Source organism: Dermochelys coriacea, chromosome 3 (genome assembly GCF_009764565.3).
Source record: "Dermochelys coriacea isolate rDerCor1 chromosome 3, rDerCor1.pri.v4, whole genome shotgun sequence".
Taxonomy (NCBI): Eukaryota; Metazoa; Chordata; order Testudines; family Dermochelyidae; genus Dermochelys; species Dermochelys coriacea.
Window position 1 is genome coordinate 77,434,782 of NC_050070.1, and position 26,648 is coordinate 77,461,429.

General features: G+C 41.4%; 1 protein-coding gene across 2 annotated transcripts in view; it reads right to left on the bottom strand.

The window, feature by feature from the left end:
- Positions 1-26,648, bottom strand: part of ASCC3 (activating signal cointegrator 1 complex subunit 3) — a 472,978-nt gene that overhangs the window by 163,801 nt on the left and 282,529 nt on the right. For both annotated transcript variants that reach the window (XM_038393749.2, XM_043510710.1), the window contains 2 exons: positions 1,578-1,769; positions 1,041-1,265 (listed from right to left, as the gene is read on the bottom strand). In XM_038393749.2, coding sequence (XP_038249677.2) covers positions 1,041-1,265; positions 1,578-1,769 — 417 coding nt within the window. The remainder of the gene's footprint in view (positions 1-1,040; positions 1,266-1,577; positions 1,770-26,648) is intronic.

Here is a 26,648-nt window from a genome sequence, read left to right on the forward strand (position 1 = left end):
ACGTAATGACAAACAATAAAGCAAAGAGATACATGGATAAAAGAGTGAAACGTATCTTAAATACCCAAACATCAAGATATAATGTGATCCATTAACAAAGTCATTAAGGGTTTCAGGGTTTCAATAAGTTACTGAAGGGCATTTAAGTTAAATATAACTGTGAATTTAGTTACTTTTATTGGGAAAAAAAGTCTAACAAGTGCTTTTGAAAAGTGATTTACTTTTCTTGATTTGGAATACATACTTAGATTTCTGAATGTCCCAGAAAAATTATTTTTTAATTGGTTACTACAATGACTAGCCTTGAAAAGTTATATTTTAATATGATTAAAGCAAAATGCAGTCTGCAAATAACTGACATTTTCAAAAGAAAATATATTTTCATTTGAGATTTTAATTTAAGCAAACTGATGACTTGCTATTTGTAATAAAACTGTTTCAATTACTACTGTAAAACTAATATCAAAGAGAAAGAACAGGTCAAACCAGAATGTGTGTTACACTTCCTAGTTCCGGTTCAATAAATTAAATATTAGAGTTTTCACAAATAAAGGATGACTTTTATAAAAAATTATTTTTTAGAAAATTTATTATTTTGTTTTCTGTGTGTGCATGTGTGTATTTGATTTTACTTTATTTTTCCTTAATTAATACACTTTATACAGAGCATTGGAACAACCCAGTTATGCTAATTAAATTCAGATTCTCCTAAAATAATTCTGTGTAAAAATATAAAAAAAGATTATAGATTCTTCTGTAGCTGGGGCTTATATCTGCTATGTTGACTCTCTATATTTTGACTTGTAATATCTATAATTACTTTCTTCTGTGCTTGTAGTGCCTCGTGATACTTACCACGCCTGTGCAAAGTGTTACTTATTGTTAATTTCTCTTAAATCAAAATATACACCTGTAAAATCCCTTTATTGGGTGCAGTTTCTATTACTTTATAGATATTTTGAATATATGAATATTGCATTTTTTGTGATTAAAATTTGTCATCTTAAGATAGTTTCTTTTAACAACTTATCAAATGTTACCTCTGCATTTAAGTTGTCAGCAAGGCTTTCAAGAAACTGGCTCTCAATTGGGTTCTGCTGAGTAAGCAGAGTCAGGTAATGGCTGAGTTTATCATGTGTTGTAATAATGATGCCTTCTCCAAATTTGTCAAACTGAGGCCGTCCAGCTCGACCAAATATCTGCATGACATCTAAAATTCCAAGGTCAACAAACGAGCCTCTTTTTGCAGCATATATTTGTGTTCCCTGGTTGAAGAACAGAGAATAAAAATTACCATAAACACACACGAATATAATCCTGATGAGTTGAATACTGAAATTAGGCAAATATAGCATGATCTCAGAAGTGTACCTTAACTAATCCTTTTATAATCTGTGATATATTTAAATCTGTACTATACAAACTGGATTCTGACTGGAGAGAATCAGTTTAATGAGATATAAATAACATTTCAAGTCAATCAGACCCCCCACAACCCACAACAAAGAACTTGCTATACATGCATGTTACAGGTTTGTTTTAAGACACATTCACTTGCAGAGCAGATAAGCTCTTACCTTAATAATAACAGCATGAGCAGGAAGATTGACACCCCAGGCTAATGTGGCTGTACAAATGAGGACTTTGATATGTCCATGAGAAAACAAGTTCTCAACCAAACTTCTGTCTTGCCGCAGCATTCCTGCATGATGAATACTAAATCCATCTGGAAACAATTCACGTAACTGCTTGTTTCTGGACCTTTGTACCTACAACGGGCAAAGGAAACACATTAATTCACTTAGAACTACAGTACAGGAAGCACCGTACTTAAAAAGGATTCGAATTATCACCATTTCAAGAAGAAGAAAAAAAAAAAGACTACTCAGTACTATTATGAACCATATAAAAACGAACCCTTTCCACTAATGGGGAAATTTAAGTACATACAAACACCTGTTTATATACTATAAGTGAATCAAATTGCTTCCCATAATTACTTTCAAAAGAATTTACTTACTTGGGACCCAAAGAAGCCAGATGAGCATTATATTACACTGGCTTCATTTAAGCAGATGGCTCAGATTTACCGATTCACAGTATGAAAAACTATTTGAAATCCTGAATTTCTCTTTCCTTTTTAACAAACTCTTTCTATTGGCAAGAATGATTGTTATTTTCCTGCTATTATAAGCATCTTATTACACTTCATTACCAACTGAGAATCTTTATATTTATGTGTGGATTTCTAGAGCATCCAACACTACAGTTTTTTCAGCACTATATACTGTATTATAACTAATTTATTTTATGTGCAGTTGTGGCAAATGTCAATTACTGCTTTATCATTAGATATATTAGTCCCAATTCTGCTGTCTTGCACACATCATATATCCACCAAGAGCTCATAGATTTGCACAGTGGGTAAAGCAGAGCAGAATTTGGATCATTACATTGGCATGTTGCCAAACACACACAATAACTCTCTGCATGCACAGAAATAAATAGGGAGATGGGAAGGAGTGCAATTATGAAGGGGGGAGAGGAAAACGAATACTTAAAGAAAGCAATTCAGATCATCTACTTTTTCAGAGTTAATAATTCTGGGTTCTGAGAACTTGTGGATAAAAATACATTGGGGCTAATGAGAGACTGAAGGGGTGACAAAGCTTCTCAATACCTGAGCTATACTGTCTCAATAGGTTTTTATTTATTCATTTGAAGGGAACCAAACTAAGCTTCAAAATGGTGAAGTGTTCATGAGGATTTTTATGCAAGTCAGTAGAAAAATCACATTATGTTATTTAACTTAACTGCTGCATTGCTTAAGAATGTATAAATATGAAACTGAGAATGAATAAATATGAAGCAATGCATTTCATGGGAACTATTCTTTGAAAGTTAGAAAAGGAAAGCAAAATATTTTATAAAATACACAAATGCTCAAAAGGCCATTGTATGTAGCAAATCAATCTTCCCAAAAGAAAATCTCTTCATCTGCCTGTTGTCTTAATGTAGGCAAACTGTGAATTTGCGTTACTGTCAAAGTTGAGAATACTAGAACCAAGGAACTTCCAGTCTCTAGTCAAAACTTGAGACACTGTTGTAACCATACAAGGTATAGTGAACAAGAGCAGCTGTTGATATTAAAACAGTTGCCCAACAAGTTTCAGAAAAATCATTGTCCAGCTATATCGAAAGAAGGACAGGAGTCTCTTGATATGGATTTAATCAGTCCGGAACTTTATTATTAGATGTTTGGGACTACCCAGCAGATAAAAATGTATAATGCAAGTAAATCCATGTACATTCAAATAACTATTCGGGGCTTCCACCCGCCCCCTCCCCCTTCATTTTCCATCCAGCTCCCACAGCCAGCCCATGGCTGGGACCTTACCATCCACCCCCTTCTTCCCCATAGGAGGGGTAAGATGGGCTATAAGTAACGGGGAGGGGGGGTGGCTCCCTACCATACCAATCATAGGACTCCCCCACTCGATTCCTTTAATGAGCACCTCCTTTTTAAGTCCTTTTTATCAGGCCATTTATCCAGTCATTGGATGCCTTCTCTATGCAGTACCTGCACTGAATATCCACCCAACACTTACAAAATGAGTTGCGACATAATAACTAACCCCTTTTCCTCCTCACCATAGTAAGCCCTCCCTAAAACCAGCTGTAGGGAAGGTGAAAACCCCCACTCCACCTAAATGAATATGGTGGTGAGGGAAAATACCTTCCTAACCGCTATAGAAAAGGAGTGACTAGAGCAAAGCCCACAGCAGGTCCTAGCCAATCCGATATTCGCCATCTTGAGGGGAGGGAGGATGGGTGCTGCCTGCTAACTGCATGGAGAAAGGGCTTTTAATGCCCAAACCTGCCCCTTTTAAAGTCTTTTGCACTTATGTTCCCAGTGGATGAGTCAGTGTTGCCCACACTGATCCCCAGCTTCTGACCTCCTGCCTCCCCTCACCCATAAAGCAGCAGCAGCTTCTGACCTCCTGCCTCCCCTCACCTGGAAAGCTACCCTTCCTCTGGCAAGCCTGGACATCTCCCCCACTCCAGGTGCGATGCAGTCAAACTAATATTGGGAAAACAATCTATTAATAAGACCGACCAGAGGCTGACATGCAGTTCTTTTAGATTAGATTAAGAGAAGAGGGAGGCTCTTCATGGAGACCAAAGGAGGAGCATGGGAAGTGTGTTTGTGAGGAAAAACAAAAATTAAGAGAAAAGGTTTAATCTTTCCAGTATTCCAAATAGCTGAGCATTCTTGAGTATTTTATAATATATTTAAATATTTATTTGCACCCAAAATATACCAAATGCCTTAAAATAAAGTTCTTGAAGAATTTAGTTGTTCTCAGTTTTATTTATCAGATTTACAATGCTGGCTATCTTAGTGCAACATTAAACAATATTTTTTTAACAGGTACTTAAGAGATTAAGTGTATTTTACTGCAAGATTATCAATAGTATGCTACAGAGTTCACAATACACATTTGATATTGTGAAAAACAATAATGATGACTAGACTCAGACTGTCTACGGCACTGAAAAAATTAAATGATATGTAAAGCACTGGGGGTTTGGAACTACCAATGCAAAGAGTTCTGTTGTACATAAAATAATCAACTCAAACAAGTGGTGTTAAAAACAACAATTGCGAATAGGCATCAAAGAGAAAAAACATGCAATATACAAAAATATTCAGCGGCTGTAACCTATGCAAAATCTCTGTTTGAGGGATTGCACATGGCTTTATCAAGGCCAAAGAGATTCTTAAATATAAACAGCTAAAAGAAAAAAGCAGAGCCAAACAGAAAGAAAATGTGCCAATCATTAAATGAGTGATACAACTGAATTATCACTTTTGTTTCTGGGACGTGAATGATTGATATTAGCTTTTACAAAATAAAACCACCATTAAAACAAACAACAAAATAAAACCAACCAAACAAGAAAACACGCTGGGGACACTGACTGATCTGAACTTCCAACTTGTTGAGGTCCTGATAATTAACACAGTCATAGTAAAAATAATATGAAATTCACCAGAATAAAGACAAATTTTCTGACCCTTAGCGATAGCCAGCTTTTATAAAAAAAATATGCAGAGAATTTTTTTTAAATGTTGGCAAGTATGGTTGAAGTTGAACATGCTCAGCACATCCCAAGACTCATTCAGAAGCTTAGAGGATTAATATTAGGCTTTGCAGAGTTCTACAGAAAGGTTCTAACATGATTTGAAAACTGTATCAATCGGAACATATTACTAATACATACACTGTAAATGAAATCACGCTCCAGTTCATGGGGGCCTTCTTTTGATTTTAGTTTGCAATCTGAATTTCACTTTTCCATAATATTCAAACTTCATTTAAAGGTAACTGCTCTAGTCACTTTAGCTTCTGGTTTTTGATTACTATTGAACTATTACACATAGAAGTTCAATATTTCCCCATTATAAGGTCATGATCACTTTTAATTTAAAAAAAATAATGGTTTCTGTAAAGAGAAATTATGTCTTACTAATCTATTAGAGTTCTTTGAAGGGGTCAGCAAACATATGGATAAGGGGGATCCAGTGGATATAGTGTACTTTGATTTCCAGAAAGCCTTTGACAACGTCCCTCACCAAAGGCTCTTACGTAAATTAAGTTGTCATGGGATAAGAGGGAAGATCCTTTCATGAATTGAGAACTAGTTAAAAAACAGGGAACAAAGTGTAGGAATAAATGGTAAATTTTCAGAATAGAGAAGGGTAACTAGTGGTGCTCCCCAAGGGTCTGTCCTAGGACCAATCCTATTCAATTTATTCATAAATGGTCTGGAGAAAGGGATAATCAGTGAGGTGGCAAAGTTTGTAGATGGTACCAAACTGCTCAAGATAGTTAAGACCAAAGCAGACTGTGAAGAACTTCAAAAAGGTCTCACAAAACTAAGTGACTGGGCAACAAAATGGCAAATTGAATTTAATATGGATAAATGTAAAGTAATGCACATTGGAAAAAACAACCCCAAATATACATACAATATGATGGGGGCTAATTTAGCTACAACTAATCAGGAGAAAGATTTGGAGTCATCACGGATAATTCTCTGAAGACAACCACGCAGTGTGCACCGGCAGTTAAAAAAAGCAGGATGTTAGGAATCATTAAAAAAGGGATAGGGAATAAGACAGAGAATATCTTATTGCCCTTATATAAATCCATAGTATGCCCACATCTTGAATACTGCGTACAGATGTGGTCCCCTCATCTCAAAAAAGATATACTGGCATTAGAAAAGGTTCAGAGAAGAGCAACTAAAATGATTAGGGGTTTGGAACGGGTCCCATATGAGGAGAGATTAAAGAGGCTAGCACTTTTCAGGTTGGAAAAGAGAAGACTAAGGGGGGATATGATAGAGGTATATAAAATCATGAGTGGTGTGGAGCAAGTGAATAAGGAAAAGTTATTTACTTGTTCCCATAATATAAGAACTAGGGGCCACCAAATGAAATTAATGGGCAGCAGGTTTAAAAAAAATAAAAGGAAGTAGTTCTTCACAGAGTGCATAGTCAACCTGTGGAACTGCTTGCCTGAGGAGGTTGTGAAGGCTAGGATATAACAGGGTTTAAAAAAAAACTGGATACATTCATGGAGGATAAGTCCATTAATGGCTATTAGCCAGGATGGGTAAGGAATGGTGTCCCTAGCTTCTGTCTGTTCTGTCAGAGGGTGGAGATGGATGGCAGGAAAGAGATCACTTGATCATTACCTGTTAGGTTCACTCCTTCTGGGGCACCTGGCATTCACCACTGTTGGTAGACAGGATACTGGGCTGGATGGACCTTTGGTCTGATCCAGTATGGCCATTCTTATGTTCTTATGTTAAAATACTACAGATCAAGTGAACAGCTGAATTCTACATTTAATCCTTATGAACTACACACTTTAGAGTAATATCATGCATTTCTCAAGTTGTCCTCATTTTCAAAGAGAAACAAAGTGGGTAAATTCCTAAATCATCCTATGGACGATTATTTTGTCAGAAGTTGGGAACATGTGATAGGGAATGGATCACTTGATGATTACCTATTCTGTTCATTCCCTCTAGGTACCTGACATGGGTCACTGCGGAAGAGGTGGGCTAGATAGACCTTTGGTCTGACTTGGTATGGCCATTCTTATGTTCTTAGCCAGGGTGTAGTCTTTAAAAACAGCACCTTTGCAGACAAACCTAAGCACCATCTCCATTAATTACAGCACTGTTCTATTAAACCCTGATTTACATTATTCCAGAAGCAACAAAACCAGTCATTAATATATAAGAAAAGTGAAGCTGTAAAACATGAAATGATGTGTTACCTTCATTATGTTTTTTATCACAGTTTTAAAGAGTTTATGTTACAATTTATCCGAAATGTTAAATGTTTCAAGGTGGATGGTGAAGTACCTTATCAAAAAGTATTTCCAGTGTCCTAATTACAATTGATTTTTCACCCCCATTGCTCAACTAGCTGCAAATTTATGACCTTTTGCTTCATGTGTGTCTGCATCAATAAGAGTATGTATTAAATAAATATTTGATAGAACATATTTAATAAACTTCACAGCTAAGATAGCCATGACAATGTCTATTTTTCTCCTTTCAGAGTCCTGAATTTCACGATGCTCTCTATAAGGGTGCATTAAAAATGGCAGTGTTACAAACACTACAGTGAGTTGTCTACAGTGACTCAGAGAAAAATGTGCCACTTAATTTTTAATGAGAAGTGAGGCATACAAAATGAAAAAAGATTTAATTATGCATTGGTGTCTTTCAACTACAGAGATAAAAAAACATAACATGACACTCTTCCCTACCTTCTCCTTTCATCTCATAGTACAGAGATATCATCATTCATGAAAGAATACAAACTACCTGCTTTTTGTTTCAACAAAACAGGCTTATGGTTATATTTGTCTTACTTTAGCACCTTTTTCACTTGGATGTTCAGATAGAGAAATGTCAATTTCACAATAAACACACAAACTGATGACAAATATTTCCACTGACAATAAACAATTTACATATAGGCAAAGAAAGAAAAAAAATCCTTGAATTTGATTTAATGTTGCTTGAAAACTTATTAGTGTTTGACTTAAGGCTATTAACGTTGTATATTTAGATATAGGATATTGACAATTTTGTTTTAATGGTTCTAAAGCTAACTTTTTAAATCTCAATGTCTACTGTCATTAAATAATTATTATCTGACCCCCTTAATTTCCCACAACTGTAAAAACTGAAGCTTAAACCCCATGATTTTGTGCAACTGTTAAAATTTAAATTGATAGAAATAGAAAAAAAAACCCAAACATCGGTATTACCCATCAAAATTATAAAACACAAATCAATTTCTGCCAAGACTATTTATATTCAATTTACAGTTGCTGTTTTAAAGGGGCAGCTAGAGAGCATTGAGTTAATTGAAACCTCTGTTCCACTGAAGTATTGGAGAACAAGTAGAACAAAGACACTAAAATCACAGCAATTGGTACGTGCAGTTTCTACTCAATGTATTATGATGTTTCATGTAAAAAATATTTACTCAACATGCATAGTCATTTTTATCTAACAAAAATTTAAGAAACCTCATGATGTCGAAAAAGTTGTCTAATAGTGTCCTCAGCTATGACACTATACATCACTTATGAATGCTAGTGAAAACACAGAAAAATAGGGTAATATTAAGAGATAAAGGGATAAAACCAAGAAAGCAACGTTTCTGAGCTGGCTATACGCTAGAACCCTTCCTACATGGATTAATGCCAATCCCTGTATTCCTCCTTACTTGCACAATGAGTAAATTTCCCAAGCAATTGTTCCTAGGACAAGGATGAACTGGGAGTGTCATATGATGGAAACAAAATGAAGAGAACAGTGAACTAGGAAAAGGAACATTTAGGATGGGAGGAAAAGGTTTTATTAGATTTCCTGGAAGCTGTCCTAAAGATTACTTTAAGACACCAAACCACTACTAACCCTTTTGTGGAATAGCATGAAGAAGTGAAGAAAAGTACTTACTTTTAACTTTGTAAACCTCTAATATGTGAGACTGTTTATTTCAGTAAGGTATGTTTTGTAATGGATACCATTACATCTAATATGCTGGAGAGACAAACATGTGTAAGAGTTTGTCTAGCCAAAAACAAAGCAGTGCCATCTACCAGATGATGCAGTTTCTCTCTTTCAGGATGCTTGTTTAGTGAAACTTATAAAGGCCCCATTTATCATTAGAAATTACAGCTCTCCCACTTTACTGAGGTTATAACCAGTAGGAAGGTTATTTTCCAAAATAGATATTAAGTCCATAGATTTCAAAAACTCAGAAGAAAGGTTCCTCTGTTAGTGACCTCAGTACAAGCCAAACCGTAAGATGAAGTACTATATTCAATTTACAGCCTGATTTAAATTTCTTAATTCCTTTTAAGACAGCTTGTGCAGTACGATTGCATGGTAAGCTAGGACTTGAAGCAGAAAATGATAAATGAAGATCAGTCTAAAGGTACTGCTTTCTCAGGAGTTGCTTTAAAGAGTATAAAATTGGAGAGAGTGTTCATTCAACTAGACATAGAAAATTCTGATCTTTGACTAATTTGGAATAACAGATAAATATAGAAATACAATGATGGAAAACCTCAATGAAAATGTGTTTGCAAAAAGAAAAGGAGTACTTGTGGCACTTTAGAGACTAACAAATTTATTTGGAATAGCTCGTAGGTAAAAGAGGCTAAGTCACATTTTATAGCTTGGATATTTCTCCTTAGTATTGCTAGTGTCTTTGTAATATGTAATGTTTTAACTTAATTATCATCTACAATCTTTGGGGTGCCTGTGCGCATGTGTGAGCTGAGGGCCTTTCACCTTGACTCTCCTAGTCCTTGGGGGGGAGGCTAGCAGTGTTCCTAGCATGGAGTGGGGACTCTGCTCTCTACTTACATTGCGGCTGGACCCTGTGGTGAGTTAAAAGATGAAGAACTATTTTTAACAGAGATGACCTAGCAGGTCATTTTTAATGGAGGTAGGCTTGCCAATGTGCTCTTTTTGAAAGAGTCTGCATGGTCATTATCTAAATCTTCATCACTACTTCTATAGTGTCGGTAGCCATTCTATATTAACTTTTTAACTGCAGTAAAATCCAACACAAGTTCTTTTACTTGGTTATCATTAAAAGATGTATTTGTAGTATTTCTAGCACACAAATATGAGTCAATTTGCATTTCTTCTACAAGAGCATCAATAATCCCAATGTCTCTCACAGCTGGCATAAGGTTCTCTACACTAGAGTTAGAATGTCTTGAAACTGATGAACCATCATCCCTATCAATTTACTGAAATCATGTCAGTAAATTTCACAGAGTGGTCTAAAAAATTCTCTAAAGGAGGAAAGCAAATGTATTATTTTGAATTAAAAGTGTTCCTCAATTTAAAAAGATATTTTCCGCACATTGTATAAACAATGAAATGGGTCTTTCCAGTGTTTCATAGAAGATCTAACAGCAATATAATTTTTAAAAATTTTTTTTGCATTGTTTCAGTAAGATGGAAATCCAGACATGCACACCAAACAGAAAAGTATGGATCAAGCCTTAATAAAGGCCTCAAGCCTTAACGAAAACAGTCATTATATTCATTTTAGTTAAGCCATGAAAATGTACATTACTCAAGACCGAGGAATTACCATCATAACATTGTGTTTTTATAAAGGATTTGCATAAATTTATATGTAAAAATCACATAGAACCTACATATTCTCTTCTCAAGTTGGAATGAAAAGATTCCTACATTAGGAAGATATATAGAAGGCTAATTATCCATGTTCATCCCCTTCTGTGAAAAGAAATTTGGTCATTAGCTTTGTTAAAACAATTTACAACATATGGAGTCTCTGCTTTCGAGGAAAAGTCAAGAATCCTTTCTCATTCACCCTGCTCACTGTGGCTATTAGTGATGTTTTAAGTATGAATGTGAAAGTAGGGCAACTACTCCATGAAAAGGAAGAAATAGCCACATAGATGATGTGGCTCAATGATACATGAGGGCAGTATGAACCAATAGAAGCAGCACTGGACTAAGAGCAAGGGACAGCTGTATTCTGATCTCAGTTCTGCAGGTTGTTTCTGACAATAAAATGTACATTTAAATTCACCAAAATACTTTTGGGGTTCAGAAACTTTTCTAATTGTTGGCAACTATGCACAGACTTCAGCACTAGAGCTAGGAAACCATTTCTGTTGCAACTGAAGACTGGTGTTTGCATGAATATACCCTTTTTCATTTGCATAAATACGTAAGTTATATGTGAGAATCATTTCCTTCACTTCCAAAATATCCTAAAACTATCACTTTGCTTAGTTGTGTGAATATGGTTGATAGCTGTGGTTTAAGTTTGGAGTGAGGAAGGCAAACATTGTTTTGCAGTTCTGCCCAATAATGTTAAAGCTGGCTCTTGGTGTGCCATAGTGTTTTTTTAGTGCAAAGGCAAAGCAGATATGTTCTACTCCAGGGGGAATTCTACACCACTGTTCAACACAGAATTTTGCAGAAATTAATGTTGTGCGTACAGAATTCCTTCCCCCCCCAGAATTGGGCTGCAGTCTCCTGGCCACCAGTAGGGGCCGCTAGACCCAACAGAGCCCAGCTTGCACATGGAAGACACTGATGGGGAGAGGCGAAGTGAGCTAGAGGGTTCCCAGCAACTGCAGTTCCCCACATCCTCTGAAGGAAGGAGAGGGCAGTGTGCACACAGGAAACTCCATGCAAGCCTGGGACTTTGAGCCTCAGGCTGTTTCTCCCTCTGGATTCCTGGGCTCTGAGGGGCAGAAGGGTGGTTGTCTGGGCTGCAGGGAAACCTGCAGCTGGGCTCTGGGGGGGGGGAGGGGGAGGAAGGAGATGGGTGTCTGCTAGGGGTGGCCCATGGATGAGGTCTGGAGAAGAGGGGCTGCAGTATCTGGCTGGGGCGGAGGGGGAGGGGGAAGCATGGCTATGCTCTGAAGGGGGGAGGGGGTTTGGGTGTATTGATTGAGGGGGTGGGCTGTGGCTGGGCTCTGTGGGTGTCAGGCCCTAAAGGCTGGACTCTGGAGGTGGGGAGGGGGCAGAGAAACAGGAACTAGATTGTCATAGGAGTTTCTTTAACACTCTACTCCTGGGAGATTTTTGTGCATGTCTGTATTGTTACAGGTATACTTGCTGACAGGTATTTTGAAATAAATTATCAAAATAATTGAAACTGGATTATGTAATGTTAGTTTGACAAATAAAATTTGGAATTTTAAAATACTGTGTGCAGAATTTTTATTTTTTTGGTGCATACTTTTAATTTTTTTGGCACAGAATTCCCCCAGGATTACTGACTGACACACAAACATCATTCATCCTGCATGAGAAAAACAGCCATGCATGGTTACTTTATCACTGAAGATAATTGCATGGTATATAAATCAACAGGCTTTAGGCCTTGTATAGTTTTAGATTGGCATAACTATGTATGATCAGGAAAAGACAGGTTTCAGAGTAGCAGCCGTGTTAGTCTGTATTCGCAAAAAGAAAAGGAGTACTTGTGGCACCTTAGAGACTAACCAATTTATTAGAGCATAAGCTTTCGTGAGCTACAGCTCACTTCATCGGATGCATTTGGTGGAAAATACAGAGGGGAGATTGATATACACACACACAGAATACGAAACAATGGGTTTTATCATACACACTGTAAGGAGAGTGATCGCTTAAGATAAGCCATCACCAGCAGCGGGGGGGGGGGGGGGGGGAGGAGGAAAACCTTTCATGGTGACAAGCAAGGTAGGCTATTTCCAGCAGTTAACAAGAATATCTGAGGAACAGTGGGGGGTGGGTTGGGGGGGAGAAATAACATGGGGAAATAGTTTTACTTTGTGTAATGACTCATCCATTCCCAGTCTCTATTCAAGCCTAAGTTAATTGTATCCAGTTTGCAAATTAATTCCAATTCAGCAGTCTCTCTTTGGAGTCTGTTTTTGAAGCTTTTTTGTTGAAGTATAGCCACTCTTAGGTCTGTGATCGAGTGACTAGAGAGATTGAAGTGTTCTCCAACTGGTTTTTGAATGTTATAATTCTTGACGTCTGATTTGTGTCCGTTCATTCTTTTACGTAGAGACTGTCCAGTTTGGCCAATGTACATGGCAGAGGGGCATTGCTGGCACATGATGGCATATATCACATTGGTAGATGCGCAGGTGAATGAGCCTCTGATAGTGTGGCTGATGTGATTAGGCCCTATGATGGTGTCCCCTGAATATATATGTGGACAGAGTTGGCAATGGGCTTTGTTGCAAGGATAGGTTCCTGGGTTAGTGGTTCTGTTGTGTGGTGACTATTTGCTTCAGACTGGGGGACTGTCTGTAAGCAAGGACTGGCCTGTCTCCCAAGATCTGTGAGAGTGATGGGTTGTCCTTCAGGATAGGTTGTAGATCCTTGATGATGCGTTGGAGAGGTTTTAGTTGGGGGATGAAGGTGATGGCTAGTGGCGTTCTGTTATTTTCTTTGTTGGGCCTGTCCTGTAGTAGGTGACTTCTGGGTACTCTTCTGGCTTTGTCAATCTGTTTCAGAGTCAGAAGAGTATGAAAGTAACAGCTGTAGCTCACGAAAGCTTATGCTCAAATACATTTGTTAGTCTCTAAGGTGCCACAAGTCCTCCTTTTCTTTTTGTGAATACAGACTAACACGGCTGCTACTCTGAAACCTGTCATTATTTATAGGAACAGACTCCTGAAACTCTTACCAGTCCACAAAAGTGGTCCAGAGTCCCACAAATAGTCCCATAGTCTTCAATGGAATTGATCAAATGATTAAGGGTTTACAGGATTAGGTTCCAACTTTGTAAATTGTTCTGGATGAAACTGACAATGCCTGAGCTGTCAGATCAGAAGGAGCTTCATTCAAATAAAGGTGGGCAGATGTGTGATAAATCTTAGCTCCATTGCTAAGATGAGTAACATATTTTCAGCAAAGTTCTTGGCAGATTCCTGAGGCAGCTGGTTTAAGACCATCAGTGTCTGGCATTATAATCTTCACTTATAGTTCTCTCACCCACGACACTGGAAAACGAGGCATTTGTTTTCTTAGTTTTGCTGCTCCAGTTCCAGTTAACAAAATGCATGTTAGACTAGTTTGGCTGCAAAGAAGAATTCTATGTACACTGGTGACAACACCTGATTCCTGTCAGGATGAAGAACTGGGCTGACATCAGAATCCAAACATCCTCTGGTCAGTGCAAGCAGAGATATTCCTCTAGTGATTTGGACTTGATGTGATGCAGTATGAATGTAATGGATAATTCAGACCAATGGAGAGAAACAATCAAAAACACTGTTTAAACATCTTCCGTCGCCCCCCATCCTCCCCTCTTGAGGATTCCCGACCAAGGTAACAGCACAATACATATGTTAACGAACTTAAACGAAACCTTTGTTTAAGTTTAACAGCACAATACATACGCTAACAAAGCCATATAAAGAATGAATCCCCTCCATAGCCGCATTCTGTTCCTTTAAGGAGCAGAGCACAGCCCCACCCCACCCCCCTCTGGAAGGGGGCGGGGCTAGCCCCAAGTCATTCTGGTACCCCATACCTGCTAAAAATCTCTTGCTGGTGCTGTGTACTAGTGTGTATCCGCCACTTGCACTCCTGTCTAAAACCAGAATCTGGGCTTCTATAATATCGTGTCTGTTCAAAGGATTGTTGGGGGCACAGGGTGGCAAAAACTAAACACTTAAAGTAATCAAAATTTCCCTTAAAATGACTAAAACAGTATAATAGAAGGCTTAGGGTCAATCATTTTAAGTTTTTGAAACCTCAGCTGATGTTTTGAATTTTTTTTGGATTGCTTCAATTTAAATTCTATAAAAAAATGGAAATAATTAACCAAACAGAACTTTAAAAAAAATACACAGAAATCACAAATTAAAAAAAAAAAGATTTTTTTTTTCAATTTTAGGGGCAGAAAATCCATATCTTCTTTACTTGAGTTGCATAAAAAAGTCTATTATTATTATTATTATTATGGCTGTCAATTAATCGCAGTTAACTCGCGTGATTAACTCTAAAAAAAATTAATCACGATTAGTCACACTGTTAAACAATAGAATACCAACTGAAATTTATTAATTTGGATGTTTTTCTACATTTTCAAATATATTGATTTCAATTACAACACAGAATACCAAGTGTGTAGTACTCACTTTATATCATTTTTATTACAAATATTTGCACTGTACAAATGATAAATGAAAGAAATAGTATTTTTCAATTCACCTCATACAAGTACTCTAGTGCAATCTCTTTATTGTGACAGTGCAACTTACAAATGTAGATTTTTTTTTTTGTTACATAACCACTCAAAAACAAAACAACCTAAAACTTTAGAGCCTACAAAACCACGCAGTCCTACTTCTTGTCCAGCCAATCACTGAGACGAACAAGTTAATTTACATTTACAGGAGATAATGCTGTCAGTTTCTTATTTACAATGTCACCAGAAAGTGAGAACAGACGTTCCCACGCCACTATTGGATAACAGCATGATTAATCACGATTAATTTTTTTAATTACTTGACAGCCCTAATTATTATGTAGCAGCATCAAACAAAATGTATTCAATATCTTTCAAACACAAGAGAATACTTGACCCAAAGGCTTAGATAGGTACCACAATTCAATTTCTAATACTAATATCATGGCCAGAAGCACAATGGTTGGCCATCAAGATAACAGAACTAAGTACTACCATCATGAACAAATTTGACCGTAATACATGGTATTACCAGGATGCCAGCAGTCAATTCCACTACAGTGGTAATTCTAGGGTTATAAACCACTGTCAGAATGAAAAAGGGGACTGGTAACATTTCAGGTTCTTTCAGGTCTAATGTGAGATTCACTGTAATACGACTCTTCAGATATCTTATGGAATGAGTGTTCATAAACACTGTCACAGATCATATGCCATACATCAGGGGTTCTCAAACTGGGGGTCGTGATCCCTCAGGGGGTCGCAAGCTGTCAGCCTCCACCCCAAACTCCGCTTCACCACCATCATTTATAATAGTGTTAAATATAAAAAAGTTTTTAATTTATATGGGGGGGGTAACAATCGGAGGCTTGCTGTGTGAAAGGGGTCACCAGTACAAAAGTTTGAGAACCACTGCCATACATTATGTATTAAATCCGTAATTCTACTCAGATTTCTTAGGCACACATGTAGGAAGCAATCAAATACTGAAAGATCTAGTAAAGAAAAGCCTGTTAATAAAGAAAATGCTGTATGTAGTAAAAAAGTGGGTACCCTTATAACTTGGCTAAATCAGAAAATGTATTTTCACTAAAGTACATCTGCAATCCAAACAAAGACTGATAGATTGCATCACTGCCCAATTTCAAATTTTCTCACCCAAACCACTGAATTCACTCACACAAGTTATTAAACATTTTTTCTAATAGCAAAACTCCTTTTTCTTGCCATTATTTGCATATTCAAAAATGACTCCATATTTTTACTCAAACTTATTTAAAAACTACTTTAGAGCTGAGAATAAGTATGAAACACTCAAGCATATCCATGCAAAAGTTAAAAGTTTGACAAAGCTTTAATCATGTTAAGAATATCCTTTTAGACTGGAAAAAACACAGGTATCTTTAGCTTCAGCATGTGTGTTCCTTCATGTTTTGTCTGTAGAGACCACAGATAATTTATTATAGGAACAGCCATGGAAGGCAATCAAGTCCACTGAGCTCACTTTGGCTTTTCTATGATTAAAGCACAAAAACCAGGGAAATACATTTATTCCCTCATAGTTCGCAATTAATACTTTGATTAATGGAAGTAGACTGTTGGTTTCTTTTATATACCCTTGCCCAGGTCTTTCAGTTGCACGGCAGCAATCATGAAAAATCTCCTAGTCCTCTGTATGAAACCGTCTCAACCTTTTTCTAAAGAGAGACACCAGAGGTGAGTGGGTAGTTCTGTCACTATTGCTAATTTAACCCTTGGCGTGGTTTGCAAAAACTGAAAACAAGGGTGCCAGCTATGCCAGTTTGATTCATAAATTCTAAGGCCAGAAAGGACCACTGTGATGATCTAGTCTGACCTCCTATATAACACAGGCCATAGAACTACTCAAAAATAATTCCTAGAGCATGTATTCTAGAAAAACATCCAATCCTGATTTAAAAATTGTCAGTGATGGGAGCATCCACCATAACCCTTGGTAAATTATTCCAATGGTTAATAATTTACACCTTAAACCGTTTAATGTTTACACCATTACACCGTTTACACTTTATTTCCAGTCTGAATTTGTCTAGCTTCAACTTCTAGCCAAAGGATCTTGTTATATCTTTCTCTGATGGACTGAAGAGTCCATTACTAAATATTTGTTTGCTGTTTAGGTACTTATAAGACTGTAATCAAGTCACCCTTTAACCTTCTAGCTACATAGATCAAGCGTGTTGACTCTCTCACTAGAAGGTATGTTTTCTAATCCTTTAATAATTACTGTGGCTTTTCTCCGAACCCTCTCCAATTTCTCAACATCCTTCTTGGATTGTGGACACCAGAAATGGACACAGTATTCCAGCAGTGGTCACACCAGTGCCAATTACAGAGGTAAAATAATTTCTCTGCTCCTCCTTGAGATTGCTCTGATTTTACTTCCGAGGATTGCATTAGCTCTTTTGGTCACAAAGTCTCACTGAGAGCTCATGCTCAGCTGATTATCCACCATGACTCCTAAATCTCTCTCAGAGTCACTGCTTCCTAGGATAGAGTTCCCCATCCTGTAAATCTGGCCTACCCAGTCTTTATTCCTAGAAGTATAAATTTACATTTAGCTGCCTTAAAACCCATATTGTTTGCTTGCACTCTGTTTACCAACCAGTAACCTGATCTCTTCATTATTTACCAGTCCTCCAATTTTTTTTGTTATCTGCAAATTTTATCAGTAAAGCTTTTATGTTTTCTTCCAGGTCATTGATAAAAAATAGAAACTAGCATAAGGCCAAAAGTAATCCCTGCAGGACACCAATTGAAACACAATTGCTTGATGATGATTCTCCATTTACAGCTACATTTTGAGACCTATCAGTTAGCCATTTTTTAATCTATTTAATGTGTGCCTTGTTAATTTTATATCATTCTAGTTTTTTCATCAAAATGTCATGTGGTACCAAGAGAAACACCTTATAGACGTTTAGATATACTACATCAACACTATTACTTTTATCAATCAAACTTGTAATCTCTTTAAAAAAAAGATATCAAGTTAGTTTCATAAGTTCTATTTTCCATAAATCCATGTTGATTTGCATTAATTACATAACCCTCCTTTTGTTCTTTATTAATTGAATCCCATATCAGCTGCTTTGTTCTCTTTCCTGTGATTGATGTCAGGTTGTTCGGGTCAACCTATCTATCCTTTTTAAAAATTGACACAAAAGACAGTTATCTTTTCCATAACCGGTGTTCTTCAAGATGTGTTGCTCATGTCTATTCCACAATAGGTGTGAGTGCTCGCTATGTGCACAGGTGCCGGAAGTTTTTCCTCTAGTACCCGTAGGGGGGAGCACCCCCCACAATCCCTGGAGTGGCACCTGCCTGGCGCGGTATAAGGGGAGCTGCACATTCCCCCCACCCTCAGCTCCTTCTTGCCAGACAACTCTGAGAGAGGGAAAGGAGGTCAGGATGTGGAATACACAAGAGCAACACATCTCAAAGAACACCAGTTACAGAAAAGATGACTGTCTTTTCTTCGAGTGATTGCTCATGTGTATTCCACAATAGGTAATTCCGAGCTATATCTGTTGGAGGTGGGTAGGAGTTCACAAATTCCCAGAATGGAGGATAGCCCTGCCAAACCCTGGTTTGGGGGATGATCACATAGTGCGAGGTGAACGTGTGAACTGAAGACCACGTGACGGCCCTACAAATGTCCTAAATGGGGACGTGGGCCACGAAGGCAGCTGACTAGGCCTGTGCCCAAGTCGAGTGTGCCCTCACAATGTGTGGCAGGGGAACACCCACCAGCTCATAACAGGAACGGATGCATGAAATGATCCAATTGGAAAGCCACTGAGTGGAAATCGGCTGGCCCCTGGCACGCTCAGCCGAGGAGATGAACAGTTGCGAGGACTTTCTGAATGGCTTGGTCCACTCAAGGTAGAAAACCAGAGCCCGCCGCACATTAAGCGTGTGGAGACAGCGCTCCTCACTGGATGCGTGAGGCTTGGGGCAGAGGAGTGGTAGAAAAGTGTCCTGACTCATGTGGTAGGTGGAGACCACCTTCGAGAGGAACGTGGAGTGTGGGCAGAGCTGGAGCTTGTCCTTATAGAAGACCGTGTATGGTGGCTAGGAGGTCAGGGCTCTGAGCTCCAAAACTTGCCTGGCCAACGTGATTGCAACCAGGAAGGCCACCTTCCGTGAGATGTGAGACCAGGAGCACATGGCCAGTGGTTCAAATGGGGGCCTCGTGAGACGAGCCAACATCAGGTTTAGGTCCCACTGCGGGACCGGGGGTCTAGAGTACGAAAAAAGATGGTCCAAACCCTTAAGGAACCGGCCAGTCATAGCATGGGAAAATACCATGTGCCCTTGCACTGGCGGATGGAAGGCTGATATGGCTGCCAGGTGCACCTTGACTGATGAGGGGACCAGGCCCTGGGCTCTCAGATGGAGGAGGGAGACACCCTGGTCCGCCGCCCACCTAGAAAACTGGAACTACTTCGCCAAATAAGCAGGGCGAGTGGAGGGCCGTCTACTTTTGAGGAGGACACACTGAACCTGTTCTGAGCACGTCCTTTCCTCTCCACCTTACCGCTGAGCAGCCACACTGTGAGGTGAAGAGCCGCTAGGTTGGGATGGAGGTGGCGGCCCTGGTCCCGAGACAGCGGGTCTGGGCAGAACGGCAACGGCGGAGCTCCAGGCCCATGAGGGTCCCGTACCAATGCTGTCTGGGCCACACCAGGGCAATCAGGAGGACCTGGGCCTTGTCCGTCTTTATCTTCTCCAGGACCCTGCTGATTAGAGGGAATGGGGGAAAGGTGTAGAGAAGCCAATCTGATCAGGACAGGATAAAGGCATCAAAGATAGCACTCCTCCCCAGGTTTGACCTGGAGCAGAACCGGGGACATCACCGGTTCTGCCAAGTCACAAATAGGTCCAGCTGGGGAGTTCCCCATCTTCAGAAGAGCCGGTGTGCCACTTCCGGGTGGAGGGACCACTCGTGTTGCAAGGAAAAGTCCCTGCTCAAGCAATCCGCCCTCTCGTTCCAGGCGCCCGGTATGTGGAAGACCTTCAGGTGGATGTTGTGGGCTATATAGAAGTCCCACAGCCTGAGGGCTCTGTGGCAGAGGGAAGAGGATCAGGCCCTGCCTTGCCTGTTGATATAGAACGTTGAGGCCATGTTGTTCGTGAGGACCCTGACTACCTTGCCCTCCAGGTGTGAGCGGAAGGCCATACGTGCCAGCTGCACAGCCCTGAGCTCCTGGACGTAGGGTCAGGTCTTGAGCCAACCACAGGCATTGGGGCTGAAAGTTCCCCACATGGACTCTCCAACCCATGTCCGACGCATCAGAAACTAGCTTCAACGACGGGGCCCTGTCCCTGAACGGGACCCCTTGGAGCATGTTGTTTGGGTCAGACCATCATTGTAGGGGGGTGATCACAGAGTTCGGCATGGTGAGGACCTTGTCCACCCTGTCCATGGCCTGAGAAAACTTCAAGGCCAACCAGAGCTGTAGGGGCCTCATCCTGAGTCTGGCATGACGGACCACGTACATGTACACCGACATGTGACCCAAGAGCTGTAGGCAAACCCTGACTGTTGTCACCGGGAATCTTGTGACAGAGTTGATGAGACCTTTCAGGGTCTCGAATCTGTTTGGTGGGAGAGAGGCCCTGGCCGACGCTGCATCCAGGAGCGCCCCGATAAACTCTATGCATTGGACTGGGACTAACATGGACTTGGTGTTGTTTACCAACAAGCCCAAGGCAGTGCACGTGGACAAGAGTGCAACGTGATCCCTCACCTGCGACCGGGAGGTGCCCTAAGACAAGCCAATTGTCCAGATAGGGAAAATATCTGGACTCCCCACCATCTGAGGTAGGCTGCTACTACCGACATGCATTTTGTAAACACCCTGGGGGGCAGTGGATAGACCAAATGGGAGGACCGTGAATTGGTAGTGAATCTGTCCCACCACGAAATGGAGGAAGCGCCTGTGCCCCTTGAATATGTGGATGTGGACATACGCGTCCTGTACATTGAGGGCAGCGTACCAGTACCCGGGATCCAGGGAGGGGATGATGGAGGCCAGGGAAACCATGTGGAACTTGAGTTTCATCATGTACTGGTTCAGACCTCGCAGGTCCAGGATGGGCCTGAGCTCCCCTTTGGCCTTTGGGATAAGGAAATAATGGGAGTAATACCCCTTCCCCATGAACTCCTCGGGCACCGCCTCTATCGCTCCTAGTCCTAGGAGCCGCCCCACCTCCTGCTTGAGCAGAGCTTCGTGCGAGGGGTCCCCCAAGAGGGAAGGAGAAGGGAGTGGTTGGGCGGGGAGGAAGTAACCCCGGGAGATGGTGCTGAGGACCCATCGGTCCAAGGTTAGCCACAACCATTCCAGGAGGAAGACACACAACCGGTTGGAGAAGGGGAGCTTTACTGGGGGTGTATTCCCGATGAGGACTGGCGGGGTACCCCCGAGCATCCCATCAAAAGTGCCTTTTCCTCGCCTCCTTGGCCTTGGAGGACCCAGGCTGGGGGGCAGGCTAAGATTGCCTCTGAGGGCATCTCTTCTAGTCCCACTGCTTCTTATTGGTGGCCTCATACTTCGGGAGGGTGGCTTGGGAGGGAGTCTGCTGGGGCTTGAACTTAGGTTTTGCCAGAGCTGGGACATAGAGGCCCAGAGTCTGTAGGGTTGTGGGGGAGTCCTTCATGCCATGCAGCCTTGTATCTGTTTCTGCCGCAAACAGAGCTTTCCTGTCAAAGGGGAGATCCTGCGTGGAAGACTGCGTCCCCCTAGACAGCCCAGAGAGCAGGAGCCATGACGCCAGTCTCATGGATACCACGGAGGCCATGGATCATGCGGCCTTGTCCGCAGCATCTGAGGCTGCCTGCAGGGACACCCTAGTGGCTGCTGCCCCTTCCTTCACTAGCTCCTTGAACTCTTACCTATCGTGCTCCTGGAGGGAGTCCTCAAACTTGGGCAGGGAGCCCCACAGATTGAATTCGTACCGGCCCAGGAGAGCCTGATTGTTTGCCACACATAACTGGAAGATCAAAGACGAATAAATTTTCCTTCCAAAATAGTCCATTCTCCGAAAGTCTTTGTTCTTTGGGGTTGGGGCTGGCTGATCTTGCTGTTTCCTATGGTAGACCGACTTGACCATCGGGGAGTTGGGTGCCGGGTGGGTATACAAGTACTCATGCCCCTTAGTGGTACAAAGTACTTGCATTCCACCTTCTTAGAAATGGGGGCCAACAAGGCTGGTGTTTGCCACAGGGCATTTGAAACCTTAGTCACCCCTTCATGGAGAGACAAGGCCACCCTACCCAGTGCCGACAGGGACAGCACGTTGAACAGGGAGTCTGAGGGCTCCTCCATCTCTTCTACCTGGAGGTGGAGGCTTACTGCCACCCTCTTTAAGAGTTCTTGATGGGCCCTGAAGTCCCCCCTGCGGGGTGGAGACGGGCAGGGCTGCAATCTCCTCCTCCGGGTGGGGCGAGGAAGCCGGTGGGGTGCTCTGGGTATCAGCCTGCACCGGGGGGGTCCACCACCTGGTCAGACTCTGGGCATGGTGCCCAGGACGTATGTCCCACCGACTCCTTTCTTGGGGGTCTGGAGAGGGAGGCCGACGGTGCTTCCGAAGCTCCGGCCACCGAGTGAGCTCCCACCAGGGCAGGGCCGACTGTTCGGGTTGGCTGGCCTGGCCCATCGAATGACGGCTATGAATGGAGGCCGGGATGGCGTAAGATCTGCTGCTGTCTCTGGACCAGGAGGAGTGGCGGTACCAGGATCTACGTTGGCCACGGAACTGTGATCTCGACGTGGAGGACCGGTACCGACGATAACAGCTCCTCTGCAAATGGCCCCGATGTCTTGGTGGAGACTTGGAGTGGGAATGGCATCGACTGACTGTGGTACCCCCTTCGAGATGAGGACCGTTGGCGACGCCTGCCATGATCCCATCAATATTCGCTCCTTGAGGATGAGCAGTGCCGAGAGTCCCAGCCGGACAGAACCCAGCCAGACAGTCTGGTCAGCATTGAGGGCAATCCACGTGGATTCTGCCCCGAACAGTCACTGGGCAGTGAACGGTATCGGAACTTTCCCTCGACTGAGACCAGTGCCGGGCTGGAGGCGACTGCGGAGATCTCAGTGGCAGCTTGCCTCTGGAGCGTGGGGCCGACATCGGCGGTGCTCTGGGCACTGGCATGGACATGATATCCTGGGCCGCCTGAAGGGCTTCAGGTGTGGACAGCATCCGGACAGGCTTGTTCCGAAGGGGCCGGGCTACTCCGCTCAACATGAGTCTGAGGCCTGGGGCCCGGTGGGGATCAAGGACTGCCCGACATGGGCCGAACCTCTGTCCCAGACTTCCCTTGGTGCCACTGTGAAGAGGGAATCTTCCTGGCCCTCTTGGCATACCCCGTGGATGGGGAGCAGTGCCGACCGGTCAATGGCACCGGAGGGTCGATGTGTACCGATACCATGGTGCTGGCTACCGATTTGGAATGGTGTGCCGGAGTTGGGGTCAGTGCTGACTCCATCAGGATGGCTTGGAGACTAACGTCCCTTTCTCTTTTGGTCCGAGGCTTAAACGACATGCAAATCTTGCACCTTTCGCTGATATGGGTTTCTCCCAAACTGCGCAAACAGTCTGCGTGCGGGTCACTTCTTGGTACAGAACGCCTACAAGATCCGCATGACAAACCCTGGAGCGCGGGGCAAGCCCCGGCCTGGGCTCACTGACTGACTAAATTAACTCAACAGCTAACTGTCATAAATATAAAGGGAAGGCTAACCACCTTTAAATCTCTCCTGGCCAGAGGGAAAAAAAACCCTTTCACCTGTAAAGGGTTAAGAAGCTAAAGATAACCTCGCTGGCACCTGACCAAAATGACCAATGAGGAGAAAAGATACTTTCAAAGCGGGGGGGAGGGGAGGGAGACAAAGGATTCTCTCTGTCTGTGTGTTGCTTTTGCCAGGACCATGGCAGGAATGCAGGTCCGAACTCCTGTAAAGAGTTAATAAGTAATCTAGTTAGATATGCATTAGATTCTGTTTTTTTTTAAATGGCTGATAAAATAAGCTGTGCTGAATGGAATGTATATTCCTGTTTTTGTGTCTTTTTTGTAACTTAAGGTTTTGCCTAGAGGGATTCTTTATGTTCTCAATCTGATTACCCTGTAAGGTATTTACCATCCTGATTTTACAGAGTTGATTCTTTTACTTTTTCTTCAATTAAAGTTCTTCTTTTAAGAACCTGATTGCTTTTCCTTGTTCTTAAGATCCAAGGGTTTGGGTCTGTGTTCACTTATGCAAATTGGTGAGGATTTTCATCAAGCCTTCCCCAGGAAAGGGGGTGTAGGGGTTGGGGGGATTTTGGGGGGGGAAAGACATTTCCAAATGGGCTCTTTCCCAGTTATATTTTGTTAGGCGTTTGGTGGTGGCAGCAATAAAGTCCAGGGACAAAAATTAAAATAGTTTGTATCTTGGGGAAGTTTTAACCTAAGCTGGTAAAAATAAGCTAAGGGGGTTTTTCATGCATGTCCCCTCATCTGTACCCTAGAGTTCAGAGTGGAAAAGGAACCTTTACACTAACTAACTACAGTTACTAACACTGAACGAATGAACAGTTCTGGGGACGAGCTACAGCAAAGCTGGAGCAGAGTAGTTCTGACACACCTTCACTGGCAGCAATAAGGAACTGGGGGGAGAGCGCACAGCTCCTCTTATACCACACCAGGCAGGCGCCATTCCCCGGGTCACGGGGGGCGCTACCCCCCTACGGGTACTGCTAGGGGAAAAACTTCTGGCACCTGTGCACGTGGCGAGCACGCACACCTATTGTGGAATAGACATGAGCAATCACTCGAAGAATATTAACTTTCTTCCTGTCTTCTGGAACCTCCCAGTAGTCTAAGACTTATTAAAAATCAACATTAACACTCCAAGGAGCTCCTTGGCCAGCTCTTAAAATTCTTGGATGCAAGTTATCTGGACTGGCCAATTTAAAAAAGTCTAATTTAGCAGCTTCTTTTTAACATCCTCCAGAGATATTAGAGAAATTGAAAGTGTGTTATAACCATATGAGGAAACTATATCATCTGTTTTTGCCCCTTCCCAAATACAGAGCAGAAATATTTATTGAAAGCTGCTGCCTTTTCTGTATTATTGATAATTCTACCATTTCTATCTAATAGTGGACAAATACCAGTAAGAATCCTTTTTCCCCCCTAATATAGTTTAAAAAAAAACCTGCTGGAGTGCTTTCTGTGATGTCAACACATGTCAACTTGGATCTAAGATAATCAACTCACAATTTCAGATAGGTCAAACAGCTATCAGATAGCAATAAACTGGTCAGGGCTAACATGCTCCTGATTCAGACCAGTGACCTAGAGGTGAAAGGTTCCATTACCTTAGTAGTAATACTGACCTGCATGAAGCATTTAAAAAAAAAGTTAGTTTTGACTCTAGAAATTGTTAGTGCTCTACAAGTTTCCATTATGGCTCGCTCAGATGGCTTGGTTTCAGTACAGCCAACCTATTATTACTTTATCATCACTCATTTTTCAGGTCATCAGTTTGAACACATATGGATTTACAGTATACTATTCTATACTGCTCTATGTTCATCAACAGTTATTTCCATATCTTCAATCTTTCTCTCTGCAATTATTAATCTTGACAGTAAGTCTTCCAATTTCTTAACCACAAAGGTGAAGAGAGCTCTGCTTTCATAGTTTATTAACAATATCAATTGGTAGCTCGGTTCTCTTATAGTCATAAAAACCAACTGTGGGTAAGTTCAATTCATTCAAGTAGGAGATAATAAAGATCCCCAGTGAAAAAATTCTCCTCCCCCCATGGCCCTGTGTGAGCAATCTCCTTCTGAGGAGGGTTTGATGGTTGTTCCTTTGAAGATATAAATACCACCTCAGTGATGTAAACAGCACTTCCAAAACAATGTGCAGATTGGGGATGAGAAGAGCAGCTGGATAACAACACTGATATTTTGCACTAGAATGCAGGTTTAAAACTAACATAAGGAAGCACTTCTTCACAAAATTCACAGTCAATCTGTGGAACTTGTTGCCAGGGGACATTGTGATGGCCAAAAATAAACTGGGTTCAAAAAAGAATTAGATAAGTTAATGGAGGATAGGTTCATCAATGACTATTAGCCAAGATGGTCAGGGATGCAACCCCATATTCTGAGTGTCCGTAAAACTTTGACAGCCAGAAGTTGGGAGTGGACAACAGGGGATCGATCATTTGATAATTGCCCTGTTCTGTTCATTCCCTCTGAAACATCTGGCACTGGCCACTGTCAGATAACAGGATGTTGGGCTAGATGGATC